Source organism: Teleopsis dalmanni, chromosome 2 (genome assembly GCF_002237135.1).
Source record: "Teleopsis dalmanni isolate 2A chromosome 2, ASM223713v2, whole genome shotgun sequence".
Lineage (NCBI taxonomy): Eukaryota > Metazoa > Arthropoda > Insecta > Diptera > Diopsidae > Teleopsis > Teleopsis dalmanni.
The window spans coordinates 69,180,458-69,199,851 of NC_051847.1; the positions used below are offsets into that span (position 1 = coordinate 69,180,458).

The window sequence follows — 19,394 nt, forward strand, 5'->3', positions numbered from 1 at the left end:
TTTTTTTATAATATTTGTTTTATATTATTTTTTTTATAATATTTTTTTTATATTTTTTTTTTACATTTTTTTTTTACATTATTTTTTTACATTATTTTTTTAAAATTATTTTTTTTACATTATTTTTTTTATATTATTTTTTTAACATTATTTTTTTTTAACATTATTTTTTTTTAACATTATTTTTTTTATATTATTTTTTTATATTATTTTTTTTTTATTATTTTTTTAAATTATTTTTTTTATATTATTTTTTTTATATTGTTTTAGTTTATTTTGTTTTACATTATTTTGTTTTTTTATATTATTTTAGTTTATTTCGTTTTATATTATTCTGTTTTTAAATATTATTTTTTTATATTATTTTATTTTGTTTCATATTATTTTGTTTTTTTATACTATTTTTTTACTATTATTATTATTATTTTCTATTATTTATTTTTTTTGTTGTTATCAACCATGTGAAAAAATAAATAAATTTTTATTTATTTTATTTTAATTTAATTTATTTTCTTTTATTCTCTTTCATTTAATTAAATAAATTATTTATTTATTTATTATTTATTAATATTTAATATTAAATATTAATAAATAATTAATATTTAATTTTTTTTATTTACATTTCAATTTTTTTAATTTATTTTAATTTAAATTTGTTTTAAAATTAATTTGTCTTTGATGCAATTTGTTATTAAATTGTGTTTAGTTCAAAAATAAGTATTCAAGATGATCTGATGACATATTCTTTGGAATTTTTGAAGTTGAAAAAAGTTCTACTCTAAAAGTTTGAGAAATTCAAAAATTCTTTTTGTTTAAGAAATAAAAAAAATTAAAAAAAACATAAAATCTTACAAATTCACAAATATTCTAAAAAATTGCAATCATGTACATAAATTTTGAACTATTTTGTTTTTTATATTTGAAAATGGAATTCACTTTTAGCCATAAATTATATTGAAATCGTCTGTGATGCACAATTTAAATAAAATGAAAGAGCTTCACAGCAGCAATGCAACACCTCCGCAAAAATGCAAATTGTTAGAGGCAAAGATAGTTCTCAAACGTGTTCAAAGATATTTACATCAAAGTTTAAAAAACTATTTTTTTTCCTTGTACTGAAATGCATAGAATAATATGCATCAATTATAATAAAAATAAAATAAAAAATTTTAAAGAAGAAAAATAAATTGAACGTCAATTCGAATTCCACGACTTTCATCCCAATACAAAAAACTAGAAAAAATCAAAGATAATACCAATTTGGTGTGCAAGTATTTAGCTCGATAATACGCAGATTGCATATATTTCAATAAATAATGAATCAGGAATTCAATACGAAAATAAAAACTATGCAAATAAATTCATATTCACCATAAATCTTATATAGGAGATACCTTAACAGTCATTAAGTCATATTAATATTTAAATGGAGCCATTAAAATAATGGCAAGGGCATATAGATTTCTGAATATATTTAGAACCATATAATGTGTTTTATAGTGTGTTTTAAAATTGCAGCAACTAAATCATTTAATATAAATGAAATAAGTATAAATATATAAAATCAATTGTTTGAGATAACACAAACTATAATTTTCGGTTACTAAAGCTGTATAATATTAATTTTCTTTGAAATGTGTAATTAAATATGTGGATGTAAAAGATATGCAATTGTAACAGTACGAGTCCACAAGCAACGCCAAAAGTTCTCTATTGACCATGCATTTCGTCACTACTAGTCGATTTTTTAGGATTGTATAGACGGTAGTCAAACTCACGACGGTTTGTAAACGAATACCCGCCATGCTATGATGAAGCTATTGCCAGCTATGCATTATCAAAAAATTCCCTTAGGGGTTTCATTATTGTAAGATGTGCCGTAAGGAATATATCAATAGTATTGTATACTAAATCTTCTTGACCTATTTAAGACTAAACATATCAAAAGAAAAAGTTTTTCTAATATCAGCCACACAAGATTCAAATACGAGGGTTTATAATGAAAAAATGCTAACTTGCCGTTGAAAATTGCTTTATGGTTTCTCGAAATATTTTCCTTTATGATAAATACACTTTTGATGCCTTCGAATTATTTGTCAAGGCATTATTTTCAATCTTTTTCAGACACTTCCAAAAAAATGGTTTTTAAACCATACAACAACGACTTCTTCCTCGACACAAATCGTTTTCCACACAATTTAGTCGTATTCTTGACTTGTTCTTGAAGAGAGGTCATTCTTCAATTGATGGGATGACTCACCGATTGACCCACCGATTTTTTGAATGTTCAAATAGTCGGTTGTTAGACGTGATGTGTGAGTACTCGCATTGTCTTGATGGAGATAGAGAATGGTTCGACGGCGCTTGTTTGTTTTCCGTATTACACTCAAAACTTTACGAGCATCTTTTTAAGATTTTGTTAAATTGTTGGATGATGGGGGATCCAACGAGAACAATCCGTTCACACGGCTAAATGATCGTGAAATATTTTATATATGCACAACAACTGATTTTGGACAAACTTCACGTATTTCATCACTGAGCGCACTGCGGCCACGATTAAAATCGTTGTACCAGCGTTTCACAATGACAAAGGATGGTCATTTGGCTTTATCCCCAAATGTAGAAGTATCGCCAAATGTAGACATAAACTGTATTAAATTATTTACAACAGTAGTTTTATAATTTAAACATTTTTTTATTAATTGAACAACTTACTTTCAAAAATAAAGATAAAGGACAGTGATGCCTGAAAAATCTATGAATTGGACGTCTATCTTATTTGCTTATGTCTTGCCATTGCCAGACGAGATCAGTAACCCGTACAAATTTTATTATACTGATAAGACTTATGGTCTTTAGCTAAGATATATTATTAGGTTTATCAAAAGGCTCAAATTATCTCCCCATCATATTATAGAAGCAAAATAGCTATCATAGATTGCACTCTATTATTGTATATTTCAACAATTCATAACTGACCTAATTTCTTGATTTTGTCGATATTAATTTTTTAGGATTTGAAATACTACTATTCATTTTTGCAACCTTTTTTATACTATGATTTCGAAATTTATATATAATCTGTTAAATTGAATTTAATTTTTAATTGTAGCTGGAACTTGTTGGGAGACTTCATTTAAACATTTTAAATGTGATAAAATTTTCGCTATGAACATTAGCAAAGCCGAGTGTTGTGGTTATAGTCAGGAATTTTCGTATACCGATCGCGAACTCACTGGTGTGGAATTTTTCTTTGCAACCACAATTGGTGAAGGAGCTGAATGTGCACCTTGCATGGGTGAGTAGAGAAACTAAACAAAATTAATATGAAATATGAAAAATATGAAAAATAAATTCTTGTCACGCATATAAAATTTTAGAGACCTGCAAGGCCATAAAATGTGGAGAAAATAAGAAATGCGTCAAACGCAAAGGCCGTCCAAAATGTATTTGTGCACCCGAGTGTGGTCAATCGGCTTGCCGTAGAAATCGATTCAGAGCACAACGAAAGCACAATATTTATAATGAACCTTTCCACATTGGCTACGATAAGCGAAGAATCTCAGCCGTAACGCATGTCGAACTCAATAAATCGCCACGTGATATACGTAGTCTAAGTAGTGAAAATATGAATATCAATTTAGGATTAGATGATGTTTTGCACCAAAATCACAACCAAAGAAAAATACATATTATGCAAAGTCAACCCAGCCAACAGAAGCCACAATATAAACAGAAAGAATCTGTTCATGGAAGAATATTGATAACAGCAAATACAGAACCACAACAAGTCCATCAGGAGCAACATGAGCAGCCAGGACCTCGCAGATTACAGATACTAAGTAATGTAGGAATATATGAAGATGAAGAACAGAAGGTCAGAAGGCGTAATAAGAACGACTACTACAGAAATAGGCATGATAATAATGAATCAAAAACCAAAATAAAATATAAACAAGATCATAACAACCATCACAGACGCAATAAAAATACGCGTGTTAGACATATTCAAGAAAATTCCGATAATGTTAATCTACCAAATCACAATAATGAAAAATTAGACAAATATCATCAACAATATCAACATAAACATCAACATCAACAACATCAACAGCAGCAACAACAACAACAACAACACAATCGCAAAAAGCATAAGAAGCTCAGGGATCATTTAAATCCAACATATACGTCAACCCCGTTATTATCTTCAACATCAAATGATGAACTAACAACATCAGCTGCCACATCAACCGTCTCTAATGCAACAGCAACAACAGCAACAACAACAACGAAAACCACTCCCGTCTATGCCTTGTCTTCGCCGTGGTTGCCGTCTGCTGCTGCTGCTGCTGCTGCTGGTACTGTAAATCATCAGCGTTTATTGAACCGCGGAAGTAACTCAGCAACATCACTGTCAGTTCAGGTAAGCCTATGTAAGCAACATTGCCACCGCTTATATCATTGATATTCATTATCAACTTCATTAACCACTTCATTTATGCGCGAAGGTGTTATTCTAAATAATGCAGGCGGTAGCAGATCGTTTTGCACCAATGATTTTGCATTTTTTCTAAGATTAAAATTATGATAAATTTGATTTGCATAAAATGTTTTCAGAGAACATCTTAGAATTCTGAAAATTTTACTGTATGCTTAAGATTAGCCCTAAGGAAAGATATACGAGTTAGTAGTTACCAACAAGTGTGTAGTAAACTATTATTACCTACATACCAAAAATTATGTAAATTTAAAAGGAGTATTGCATACACTCTACATCTTTTGGCTGAGATTGTATAAATTGGCATTTAGCTTTACCAGATGGGAAATTATAATGCCCTATATTTATGTAAAGTTAATGTAATACTATAGGTCAACATTCTACTAATGATAACTGAAATCTGCTCTTTGAGAGTATCGACAAAATCAGTATTGGTTATGTGTATTATTACTTTGAAAGCATATATATTATTATTATTTACATACTCCTTTTTAGAAGATTACAGAAATTACTAATGCAATTTATATATTGCTTGCTTTTTAAAAATATATAAGCTATAAGCTGTTGCTTGCTTTTATGTGCAGTTCTTTAAAGTATGTCCCAGTAAAAACTATCCACCTTCAAGTTGCTTGAGGTCTTCTACATCATCTTACACTTTGTAAGTTCCAAGTCAGTGCTATGTACGGAATAGGTCTAACGTTGGGTATGACCGATGCAAACGTACTACCATTTTTTACTTCAATAACAATATTCTGTTGGGGGGTTAGTAATTCACAATAGTTCTAACGCAGGACATGCGTTAGAACTATTCAAGACCTTCAAGACCTTTAAAACCCTTTTATTACCTTTTTAATATTAATTTAAAGATAAATTGAATATTTTTTGGATATATAAGTAACCTGTATTATACTTAGATAAATCCTTACGATATAAGGATAACCAGCAGTAACTTTAAACTCTCCAAGCATTTCATTCTTTTGCTAATGTGCTTACAATATGGGTAATGCATACGTAGGCTGCCTGTTAAGTCTTGCGCTTAGGCAACACTAAATATTTTCTGATAAATTTTGATATTTCTTTTCGAGAGTTTGACTTTTTCTTGCATAAATATCATTATAACGTTTAAGTTAAGTTCGCTTATTGTATTGCTTACAACTATTCTAAATTGAATCTCTGCGAAAAATTAAATTAATTAATTAAACAATGAAACTTTTTGTGCGATAAATTTATACGATTTTCGACATGGATTAATCAGTCCAAATGCATTATCGTCTATCAAAACAATGCGAGCTCTCACACATCAACTCAAACAAAATAATTTTTGAGCACTCAAAACGTTGAATTGTTGGGTCATCCACCTTATAGTTCCGACTTGGCCCCCAATGTATTCTTCCTGTTCCCGAAAAATAAGAAAAAATGCGTGGCAAGCGTTTTTTACACCCGAACAAACCGTTGAGACATACAAAACCCTGGTTTTGGAGATACCTACTTCAGATTGGTAACACTATTTCGAAAAATGGTTTAATCGAATGCAAAAATGTATTAATCATCATGGAGAACAATTCGAAAATGAATAAAACCATTTCCACTAATTAAACACTGTGTTCTCATTGTAAGGCGCAAGACTTAAAAGACAGCCCTCGTATAATGCAATGTTCCGAAAAGAAGTTAAGGTTTGTAACGATGAAATAATATATGGTAATTTGATTTGAAATTATAATTTGTTGGAACTACAGTGCTTCAATTTAAGGCACAGTTATTAATTATTTAAGTATCATTTCAATGTAAAAAGTAATTACTATAAAAGCGAACCCTATATAATACAATATATATATACAATAATTTATTTTATCTGAATCCGAAAATTTTGTGATCCTATATCCAACCACACTTTTAACTACGAGTACGTTTTGAACTGAGGCATAAAGTAGAAAATTATATTGTGCTCGAGGTAGAAGCAAAACGAATATCAAACAAAGCCTAACGCATAATTAAACTATAGTTGTTGGTTACAGTAATTGATCACTCCCATTTTAGTTAAATTTTAATGGAACATAATACCCAACAACTGGAATCGATATATTGTTAGTGTAGTTTCTTTGTGTGATAAGTATCAAGCGGTTCAATTATTTTGATAACCTTCAAATAGGTCAATTATCTTCAAGGAGATCTATTAACTTTATGTAGCTTATCTTTCAGAAGTTTATCTTCGAGCAGCTCATCTCTGAGTAACTCGATTGTTTTCAAATTCAAATGTTTGAATTCAAGTACAGCCGTGCATTAATTTTCGAACTACTTAAGCAGTTTAATTTTCGAACTGCTCAAACTGTTTAATTTTCGAATTGCTCAAACTGTTTAATTTTTGAACTGCTCAAGCAGTTTAATTTTCGAACTGCTTAAGCAGTTTAATTTTCGAACTGCTTAAGCAGTTTAATTTTCAAACTGCTTAAGCAGTTTAATTTTCGAACTGCTTAAGCAGTTTAATTTTCGAACTGCTTAAGCAGTTTAATTTTCGAACTGCTTAAGCAGTTTAATTTTCGAACTGCTTAAGCAGTTTAATTTTCGAACTGCTTAAGCAGTTTAATTTTCGAACTGCTTAAGCAGTTTAATTTTCGAACTGCTTAAGCAGTTTAATTTTCGAACTGCTTAAGCATTTTAATTTTCGAACTGCTCAAGCAGTTTAATTTTCGAACTGCTCAAACAGTTTAATTTTCGAACTGCTTAAGCAGTTTAATTTTCGGACTACTCAAACAGTTTAATTTTCGAACTGTTCAAGCAGTTAAATTTTCGAACTGCTTAAGCAGTTTCATTTTCGAACTGCTCAAACAGTTTCATTTTCGAACAGTTTAATTTTCGAACTGCTCAAGCATTTAAATTTTCGAAGTGCTCATGCATTTAATTTTCGAACAGCTTAAGCAGTTTAATGCTCGAACACTTTGAATCATTACGTTCTAGTAATTAAGACTATTTATTTCTTTATTACTGATATGCTAATTTCTGCATTAAAATCTATCATTAGAGAATATTTTTAAATTTTTATATAATAATAAAAAAAAATTGATTAAAAATTTATTTATTTATCTACTTTATAGCATTTTGATAATATGCACAACACAAACCCAGTCTGCGGTACTGACGGACGCACCTACAAAACTGAGTGTCAATTGAAGAAGCGAGCATGTCGTACAGATAATCCAGACTTAAAAGTTGCCTACTGCGGTCGTTGTAAGAGTGAGTAGTACAATATATTATCTATAATCCATTTGTACTTGTACTATAATAAAATCTTACATTTATTAGCCCTCGCTATATATGTTACATATGTTACGTGTAGTACCAAACTATTAGTCTACTAAATATACCACATAATATAGTTTATATTCCTTATTAAATGTATTGAGAGTGTCCAACTAATCTAATTTATATACCAAGTTTTTTTTGTAGAAATGGAAAAACAGGAAGCAAATTTCTTCAATGATCAATATAAGTCAAATACTATGCAAATAAATACATTTCGGCACAAACAACTGTAGGTGCGTTTGTATGTATTTTGATAGAAATATCTATGCGACATAGTAGCTTGGCTTGTGTCTCCAATATCTGTCTGTTAGAAAACTTGTTAAATTAAGAATTGTTGATTGCAACTTTGCTGGGTAGCATTAGTACAAGGATAACATGACGCGTGGTTTATAATATGTTGTTGTCGCGTTTGTCAAAAATGCTGTTGCATTTGGTATTAGTACCATTGCGATTCATACTGATACTGTTGTTGCTGTTGTTGCTTATGTTTCTGTTGTTGCTGTTGTTGCTGTTGTTGCTTTTGCTTATGTTGATGTTGATGTTACCACAGCTGCAACATTTTGGGATGCTTGGAATGTCAACCAACAACTGCAGTCCAACAGCAGACGCTTTGTCGTTGTTGTCAATGATCACTGGCTGATCACTGCAGCAATGCCCAATGCTCAATGCTCAATGCTCAAAGCTTTTCTATTAGCTGTGCTGTCCCATCGTGCCGTACTTGCAACATAACATAATTTTGTTGAAAATATTTATTATTGCAATTTTGTTGTTGTCACAGATGGCGCCAAGGTATTGCGCATCGTTGCAGTGTTCAATGATAAATTTGACAGTTTATTGGTTGCAATATTTCAGTTGATCATAAATATATACAAAATGTGCTATTTAAAAAAATTCAATTATTTTTATGTGTAAATTTTAATGTACATTTAGAATCTTTTTTTTAACGTATAAATAGAATTTATTTTTATGGGCGGGTATTGAATGCGTACACATAAACGCTAATGAATTGACTTAATTAACGGATTTCAACAAGAAATAAAAATTAACAGAATCACTCGACCTATAAATATATCTCTATGTTTTCATAGCAATAAAAAAAATATCTTAGTGACTGTAAATTTTATACATCAAGAAGAAATTATGGCAATGCTCCCATACTTGTTTTAACTGTAATTAATGAATTATAATTTGGTGATAAATAATTTTATATGTTAATTACAATATACGAGTACATTAAAGGAAGCGTATCAATCGTGACTAATAATTCCTTGAATTCTATTCAAATATTTTCAATACCGACAAGGTCGTTATTGTATTTTATTTTAATTTGTTTTATCTAATAATATTATATTTTTTTTTTATAATTTTTTATTTTATTACATTAATTTTTTATATTATTTAACTAAATATAATTTATATATTTAATTAATTTTATATTATTAATTCTTAGTCACGAATCGATCGTGACTAATATTTTCTGGAATACTATTCCGATATTTTCAATACCGACAATATCGTTATTATATTTATTTTATTTTAATATATAATTTTTTATTGTATTATATTTATTTATAGTATTTTTTATTTAATTTCATGTTAATTTATTCTAAATTATTTTATTTTATGCTATGTATTTTACTGTATTTTACTGTATTTTTTTGTTTTTGCTTTATTTTTTTTTATTATTTTCTTTAGTTTTATTTTATTATTTATTTCTTTATTTATTTCTATTTGAGCCAGTGCACTTGAGCACTTTTACTCTTTCTTAACTCTAGGTATTTTTACAACCCCTCTTTACGACTTGACCGGATTATTGTTTATCACTTCATCAGACTAAGCAATAATTGACCTCAGATCTGCATACCTCCCCGTGGAGCCTATAACCATTTTGAGATTTGATAACGCGGTGTTGGTAAGTCTGTCAGTTTTCGCAAATAATTTCAGAGCTCTATCCTTTATGTTTTATTTTATTTTATATTATTTTATTTATATAAAATTAAAATTGCCATTAATACTAATCAAACATTTTCAATACTATCAAACAATGTCTTTATTTTATTTTAATTTATTTTATTATAATTTATTTTACTTTAATTTATTTTATTTTAATTTATTTTATTTTAATTTATTTTATTATAGTTTTAAGTACATTTATTTTTATATTATTTAATTTAATTTATTTTAATTTTATTTTATAATATATTAACTCTAATACCTAGTCATGAATTGATCGTGACTAATAATTTCTTGAATTTTATTCAATACCGACAATGTCCATATTTTATTTTAATTTATTTTATTTCAGTGTATGGTATTTAGTTTATTATTTTAATTTATTTTATATTTTTTATAATTTTTTTTAATAATTTTTTATTTTAGTACATTTATTTTTATATTATTTAATTTAATTTTATTTTATATTATTATAAATTTTTTTATTGTTTTTATATTATTTTATTTCATTTTATTTTATTCTAATTTATTTTATTATATTTTAATATATTTTTTTAATTACTTTTCTTTTATATTATTTTATTTAATTTTCTTTTATATTATATTATTATTAATTATTAGTCACTTATTCTAAAAATGTCTTTAATACTTACTATTCAACTATTTTCCACAATATTTTATTTTAATTTATTATATTTTTTTTTTAATTTTTAATTTTATTATTTTTTTATATTATTTTAGTTAATTTTATTCTAATTTATTTTATTATATATTTATATATTTGTATTTTATTATTATATATATTATTTTATTTTATTATATTTTCTTGTTTTATTATAAATTTTTCAAAATTTTTTATTTTATTAAATTTTTGTTTATATAATTTTAATGTATTATAATTTATTTTATATTATTTAAAAACTGTATTTTTTATATTTTACAAACTAACCAGGAAAACTTTCATAGATTAAGTTAGGAGCTAATTTTTTAATAATATAATGAAAAATCTAGAATACTAACTAATTAGCCGAAAAGTAACAGAAATCCAGTAAAGATCTCATACAGTAATGACCTCATATAAACCTATAATTTTTATTATAACAATATTATGCTATAATGGCAGTTCTGTGAGCCGCATACGTTACCGACCCATTATCGCTGCAATGACTAATGACTGCAATATCTAAAATCACTGATATATGCCAAAACAATAAATTTCTACAAATAAATTATTTGGGAGAAGTTTTACGTATGACTGATACCACACTAGAAAAGAATTGGTAGAGGTGGTAGTACTACTAAAGTGGTAGACCAGTAGGAAATGAATTAATACTGTAAAAAATAATCTAAGAACGATAAATGTATAAAATTATATATTTATAATGACATATGAGAGATACCACTAGAAACCTATATTGACCCATATCAAACTATAATGCTTTAAATAAAAATAATAATATGTTAAGTCAACATTTTTATACAAATTCTGTGTAAAAACTCTCTGAGCCAATAGGAAATTAATATGCTAGGAGTGTCTGTTAAAAGGACATCTTCAACGGGAGACGTTTTGACCTCATTCAAAGGGTTGAATGTTTTCTGTTTGGTTAAGTGTGGTAGCTAGAACAACAGCTCTACTATGATCGCACTGCACTGCTTAGATAAAAGCACCAGTAATTTAAATTGTCAGTAAGTCAATGTAATTGCTTTTCCCATTTAATAGGTAGTTCGTCTTTTATCTTTAAAGTATTTATTATTTAAATACAATTTATAGTTTATAAATAATTAATGATGTGAATACTTTTTTTACGAATTGAATTCATTACATTAATATACTGTATATATCGTTATTCCATAAACACAATTCTAAAATTTGAATAAAAATGTGGTGTTGTAAATTTTACGATTATTTTTAAAATTTAAATTGTCTCGATGCCCACGTCTGTTCATCATATATTTTGTAATTTATTAATTACTTGCATTTTAATAATTGAAATTGTTAATTAATAAACATTTTTAACCATACTTGATTGATAGATATTCTTAATGATATTAACATTCAACAGAAAATAATTTATTACTTAAAATACCATTATATAAAAAAAAAACATTTTTTAATGTCACTCCATCTACGAATACATATATAAGGTAAGTTTTTAAATTTTAAATTTTCACTATATAATACAAGAACACTCTTAATTTAAATATAATTAAAATACAAATAAAGAACAATTAGATATTTAATATATCTCTAATATAAAATTGAATCTGTATTTGTGTTTAAATTATATTGTGCAACTACCTTTAGAAAAAAGTAGAGAAAAAACTAATAAAAATTTTGGACCTTGCTCATGCCTCAGATATAGTCTCTCATATTAGACTTTCTCTAATTATATTAAGCTATGTGTTCTTTTTCTCTTATCGTCTACTCCCAGTGGAGCATAGAGCATCCATTATCCTTTTGTATCGGTTTCTGCTACTTGATTCTTCGCAGATATCATTCCAGAGATAATTGGCTTCTCTTAGCTGTTCCTTAATTGTCCTCCTCGAACTTCTAGCTGGCACTTCAGGTCGACGGCTGCTTTGAGGATTCTACCTCAGAGCTTGGCGTGTGATGTTTTCAGTGGGTCTGCGGAGATTGTGACCATATGTTATGGTCAACTAATTCTATTTGTTTGTCCATTTGACCTAAAAAAAATTAAAAGTCTGACATCAAACAGGCAGTCATTGCAAAATTAATTCAACTTGTCTTGATCATCCTATCATGGTTTATATGGTTTCCGGTGAGTTTGTGTTACCAATATTTCAAGAGACTCAAAATACCATATATGATATTCATACAATTTCTTTATGAAAAAGTAAACATCCCTTCGCAAAGTTCCATTCAATAAATTCTAAAAATTATTGAATAAATTTATCTTATTGAGACAAATGGACATACGAAAATTATTAACTCGATTCATCTTGTATTATTAACATAGGAGGGTCGTTTGCAAATTTTAAAAGAATATGGAAAGAATATTAATTTCATTGTAGGGCTCCTAAATGTAGTTCGTAAGAGCATCGATAGAATAAATGTATGCTTTAGTTGATACAAAATAACTTTTTTTAAACAGTAATTTAAAAATTTATCAAATTTTTATTTTGCCAATTCGACAGCTACGTGCAATGGTATAAAATGCTTAAATGGTTTGACCTGCGTCGAAGATCAGTACACAATTCCACATTGTATTACGTGCAAAATTGATTGCCCACAAGATGACGCTACAGATATTATTGATCCAATTCAAGCCGTTTGTGGAGTTGATGGCAAAACATACAAAAGTACATGTGATATAAATCGTATGATATGTAAAACTGGGAAATCAATTGCAGTAGCATACCCAGGTCCATGTCGCGGTGAGTCAACATTTTTAAATACTATATTTATTATATTAAACATATATATTATGTATTATATATTCCAATATAATATATAAGATCTATATACAATATTAACATTTAAATCAAAAACATAATCATATGTGAAACAATCAAAGGTAGCCTTTCTTGTAATTTAAAAAAATGAAGTTACATCAAACATATAGGAAATATAAGTTTGGCTTTGTTGAAGCTTAAAACCGTATACACAGACTTACTACGAATTCACTAAAACAAAGATTTTAATATGTTTATATCATATTAAAATAAATCCGATCAATAAAATTGTTGGCACTGACTTTTGGTTTAAATGTGATCTCCCAAATTCAAATAAGTAGTACTTGATCCAAAGGTCCAACTTGATCCAATAGCAATCAGTTTTATTCTAAGATTTTTTTAACAAAAAATATGAGTTGTATTTATACTTCAATTTGAAATAAATAATCACTACGAAATTTGCAAAGCAAACTGGGAATACTTCAGAAGTCTAAATGAGAACTCATTGCTAATGATTATAACTTAAAAAACTAAAACCGTCATAAAACGATCGCATTGTTCAACAACTGTATTCAAACCTTTGCTTGCTCACTACTTCCGAACAAATTTCTTCGCACAACAGTAATTATCATATCAACTATACTATACTCGTATCACCTAACATAAATTTTACAAACCCTTCCATATCAGGAATACAGCAGAAGATTGCAAGATATAAGAGCTTCTTTTAGACATACATTAAACAGAATTCCCCACCTTCACATTAACTTACAGAGAAATTAAGGACATTGGCTTCAGGTCATGATCTTCTAATGAGCAAGCTACTGAAAGAACTACCTACATGTGGGTACAAGGGAATCACTTGTGTATGATTTATAAAGAGTACTATTCTATGCAATGAAAAGAAGCATAATTTATTATCTTATCTAAGCCTATTCATCTGATCGGTTTTACTAACGATAACTTAAGACAAAAGAGGATAATTTTCATGTCAAATTTTCTGCCAGCCATTGAAGCTTTAGGTTTGATCATCATGTGTTTTCCACAAGTTTGGGATACAGTAAATGCCTTACAGAACTTGAGAGCTAGAAATCAAATGATGTTCTAAAAATCACTCCATAAGTGATTAACTACTCCTTCAATCGGATTGGTGAAATCTAATCGGACTTTACTAATATAGCTAATCACATAATAATATCCTTAAACTGAAGAGGATGGGTTTAAAACAATGAATTGAGTAATAACCAGTCACTGCATAAATAAATTCTAAGTAACCTTATGGTTGCAGCTTTCAATAACCGACAAATGCAAACACCCTTACATATTTTTGGAGAATGGTACCTTCTTATGTAATATAAGAGAAGAATTTAGGATAATGAATTTATTAACGAATCAGGGTGCTCAAAAATCGATATAAAAACATTAAGACTTTTCTGGATATAGCTAAATTGAAAGTAATTCATCGGTAATCGGCTACGGCAGGATAATACAATAGAACAGGATCTCGAACAGCTAATGTTCAAACATACCAAAATAGAACGCAATATGCTTCTCAAAATATATTACCAGTGATTTTAAACTAACAGATGCCCCAAACTAATCAAGTCAAATATTTTGTTGCTGACCTGGATTAATAGATAATGCTTTCATATATTTTTAAAGCAAAAATATCAAATTAAGACTTTCTTCACTTTTCTATTACTCAATAATGAAGTCCTCAGCCATAAAGTCATACTAAAACTAATATGGTCATATGGAAATCAAATATGGGGCTCAGCTTGGAAATCCAACCTAGAAATCTTAATAACGCTATATTACACTGTGCAGTGAATTCTTAATAACATTACACCGTGATCTAAGAGTATCAAAAATATTCGAGGAAATAAACGATATAAGTCACAGAGCGTTTAAGCGGGTAAATATCCATTTATTTCCGTGTGCATCAAATGCAAATATCTATAGAAATCGACTACGCAGATTAGAGAAATGATTGCCAATTAACATGCTCTGTAGATTTAATATGTAAACCCCATTTTTTATATTTGTGTAATATATATTATATTCATGTGATGAATTGGAAATTCAATCTCATGCTGTTTTTATGAATTCTAGTTTTAATTAATACTGAATGTTTTAACAAACAGTTTGTATCTAGAAAAAAAAGATGATTAAAAAATCGATTCAAACGGCTAGTATATTATTTGATACTATATAGTTGATTAAAACTATGAGTTGTAAAAAACATATGGTTTTATAACAATTCTTTATATTTTTTTATAAAAACAACTTTGGAAATCAATCTTAATGAAATGTTGTAGATACAGTCAAACTTCTATAACTCGAACTTCTATAACTCGAATTTTCTATAACTCGAACTAAAAACAGTGCACCAAGGTTTTAGAGAGCAAATTACATACAATTCTGCTTCCATAACTCGAACTTCTATAACTCGAATTTTTCTATAACTCGAAAAAAACTTTGTTCCGTGCCGATAGAAATATGGGGAAAATACATTCGAATTTTTGTTTTAAGTATAGATGCATTTTGAGGTTAGGGGAAGTCCCTTTCTCCAAACCAAATGTTCAATTTTTTCTTTCTAATGTTGCTTCTTTGTGTAAATGCCAGTGGTTAAAAGTAAATAAATTAATTTCTAATGCTACTCTTAACGATTATATTGAGCTTGACAATGAAATTTTTACATCAAGCATTATAGCTTTGATTTACTGAATCCAATTCTAAGCACAACGGAAAATGATGATGAGATTTCGGTGGATGTAATTGTTCTTCAGCCTTCCAAGAATGAAGTAGAAGACTCAATCAAAACTCTGAATTTTTATTTACAAACGAATGATACTCCAACTGATGATCACTATAAGAGTGTGAATAAAGTGGAATCTCTTTTTATTGAAAATAAAAAAAAATTAAAGTCTCAAACTCCAATCTCTGTATATTTTACTTCACTATATGTTAACTTCTATACTTTATTTGATTACAAATAATTAAATATCTTAAAATGTAATTCTAGTTTCTTTTAAAAATAAAAAAAATCTCAAAAAAATCTCTAACTCGAAGTCTCCAAAAGTCGAACTTTTTCTTTGCAAAATTGGACTTCGAGTTATGGAAGCTTGACTGTATTTGCAATAGCGCACATTACTACTAAACCCATTTTGTTGATATAAAAAATAATTGTTCAAACACTTTCATCTATAAGCTTACACCTATTAAAATTAAATAAATTAATATATAATAATTTTCTATAGTATTATTTATTTGCATATTTAATATGAATTTTTATCTATATATTTATTTAATTAAAATTGTTAAAATGTCTAAGCAATAACGTGCGCATTTGATCCTTCAATAAACTGAATGTGCATTCAATCATCGACATTTTCAATTCAATTAATTTGAAACTTGAGAAAGACATTTCTATTAATTTTACTTTGACCGCATTGTAAACACGATTTATCTTTCTTATATTGCAACTCAGTAAGATAATCGAAGTCATGGAGCCAAACTAAAACAATACAAATATATAGGTAGAAGTGTATAAATTTACATACAAATCACATATATATATAGTCATTTAAATAGATATATATATACATATATGTAAATCAATATGCACAAATACCGCAACACATTACACCGCATTTTACCAAACAGATGCCAATCAGTAATCAACTTTGGTTCTCTGGAAATTTAATCTGGGCGCAATGGAAGCGCAAGGTATCAATGATGGCAGCATAGCTACCGCAACAGTAAAACAGCACAGCAGAGCACCAACAAACAACAGCAACAGTAACATCAATTGCAATAGCAACAACATCAACAACATCAGCAACAACAACATCAGCAACAACAACAATAGCAACAAAAGCTGTACTATTGAATTATATGCAACAACAGAAACAATCATGTGGCAATTGCAACAGTCAATCAAATGCAAAAATGCGGTTGAATATCACGTCGCCACTGTTTCCACACAATAACGATTGATATTTTGCATTCAAATGTATTTCAAACAAAAACAAAAACAAAAATTAACAATAATATTGTTGTTGCTGTTGTTGTATTGTTATATATTAACATTTGAGATTGTTGTTAAAGTTGTTCTGTTAACATTTGAAATGCATTGATTTGAATTTGCAATCAACCAAAATCCAATAAAACAATGTTGTAGCGGCAGCAACACTAATTACAATACCAACAACAAGATGATTGGTGATTGCGGTAGCAACAGTTGCAATAATATTGCCATAAGCGAACTACAATACCATACATACGTAAGAGCAGAGTCTTTCTTTATAAGATGAGCGATGAAGAAAAACCAAAAATATATATTACTTATGAAAAGAAATGAATTTCCAATATGATTGGCTTCGATATTTATTGAGAAAAAGACAGCCTACTCAATACTTTATTAATAATTGCAAGTTGTCATAATCGTGCGAGAAAATTTCTCTAATGAAAATCATTGATTAATATTCGTATTACCATAGATGGTTCAGGAAATAATTTATGTTGACTTGCAGAATTAAAATTACTTAACCTTTGGTTTATAATCCAAATAATTACGGAATATCAAAGAAAAGCTAAATACCTGCTCTTTTTGTTCTTTTGATAATCATATAGAATGCTGTAAACAGTGGAGTTAGTTAGTTGAAGTGAAGGAAGGAATGAATCCTCTTCAATTAGCTAAGAAAGCCATTTTGAATCAACAATTTCTCGTAATAGTAGGTAGAACAAGATCGAACTAGAACCAGCCACAAACATTCATAAAGGCGAAAGTCTGACCAATGCTAATATTGGAGATATCGCTTGGTTTATAAACCAAATAATTACGGAATATCGAAGAAAAGCTGAATACTTGCTCTTTTTGTTCTTTTGATAATTATATAGAATGCTGTAAACAGTGGAGTTAGTTAGTTGAAGTGAAGGGATGAACGAATTCCCTTCAATTAGCTAAGAAAGCCGTTTTGAATCAACAATTCCTCATAATAGTAGGTAGAACAAGATCGAACTAGAACCAACCACAAGCATTCATAAAGGCGAGAGTCTGACGAATGCTAATATTGGAGATTTCGCTGAGTGTGTTAAAAAAGGAGACCCTCAAAAACCTAAGGCTAGTTTTGACAAGGTCTGGACATAGACACAGCGTTGCAGGAGATATCACAACGTAGGTCGAGTTTAGCTTCATGTCGTCATATTGTCCAGGGACCTATAAAGACAGATATTAACCTAGATACCACTGATTTGCTTCTGTATATAAATTCAGAGATTCTGTATTTGTAATAGTCTGCCCACGTACTCCTTGACCTGACTGCTGAGGTTGTATGCGCCGCGCCCACTCACTATTAGCCTGTTGCAAAAAATGGTCATAAATCAATATCCACGTATGCAGTGAAACTGACTATATCGAAACTTATACAAGTTACTCCGACAAATTATAAGTGTTGCATACAATCATCTAATCTATATGATTAATAGGATAAACTATTAATATTATCTTAACAAAATGCATTTTTCACATAAATTTTTAACCTAACACATGTAGTTCAAAAAGTATGTGTGGATAATTAAACCAACAAATATATCCAAAGTTTTTTCGATGTATATAAGCTATTTTATAAGCTATTTCGACATTCAAAATAGGTTACGGACAACCAAAAAATGCACTTAATTAAATATTAAAAAAAAGTTTTAAAACAAAAAACAAAAAAATGTTAAAAATATTTTTTGAAAATTAAAAAAAAAAATTAATAATAATAATAATAAAATTAATAGTTCTAAAAACAAAATAAATAAATTAATTAATTAATAATTAATTACTAATTAATTACTAATAATATAATAATAATAAAAAATAATAATAGTATTACAATAATAAAAAAATAATAATAATATTATTATAATCATAAAAAAAAAATCATAATACTGAAAATAATAAAATTAATAAAATAAAAATTATCAAAATAAAATAAAATAAATAAAATAAAAAAAAAATTATTAAATATATAAAAATAAAACAGAAATTTTAAAAAAATTGAAAAATAAAAAGAATCACAAAACAAACCACTTCTTTCTTTTTAAGAAGTCATTAATTGAGTATAGTCAATTTTAGTTAACGCTACAATTAATTAAATAATTATTAATTAAATAATTATTAATTAAATATTTATTAATTTAATAATTATTAATTAAATAATTATTAAATCAATGTGAA

At 27.8% G+C, this 19,394-nt stretch overlaps 1 protein-coding gene across 1 annotated transcript in view; it reads left to right on the forward strand.

The window, feature by feature from the left end:
* Positions 1-19,394, forward strand: part of LOC119674784 — a 76,830-nt gene that overhangs the window by 19,520 nt on the left and 37,916 nt on the right. The window contains exons 4-8 of the mRNA XM_038085939.1: positions 2,414-2,653; positions 3,116-3,301; positions 3,384-4,426; positions 7,594-7,732; positions 12,911-13,150. Of these exons, the coding sequence (XP_037941867.1) occupies positions 2,414-2,653; positions 3,116-3,301; positions 3,384-4,426; positions 7,594-7,732; positions 12,911-13,150 (1,848 nt within the window). The remainder of the gene's footprint in view (positions 1-2,413; positions 2,654-3,115; positions 3,302-3,383; positions 4,427-7,593; positions 7,733-12,910; positions 13,151-19,394) is intronic.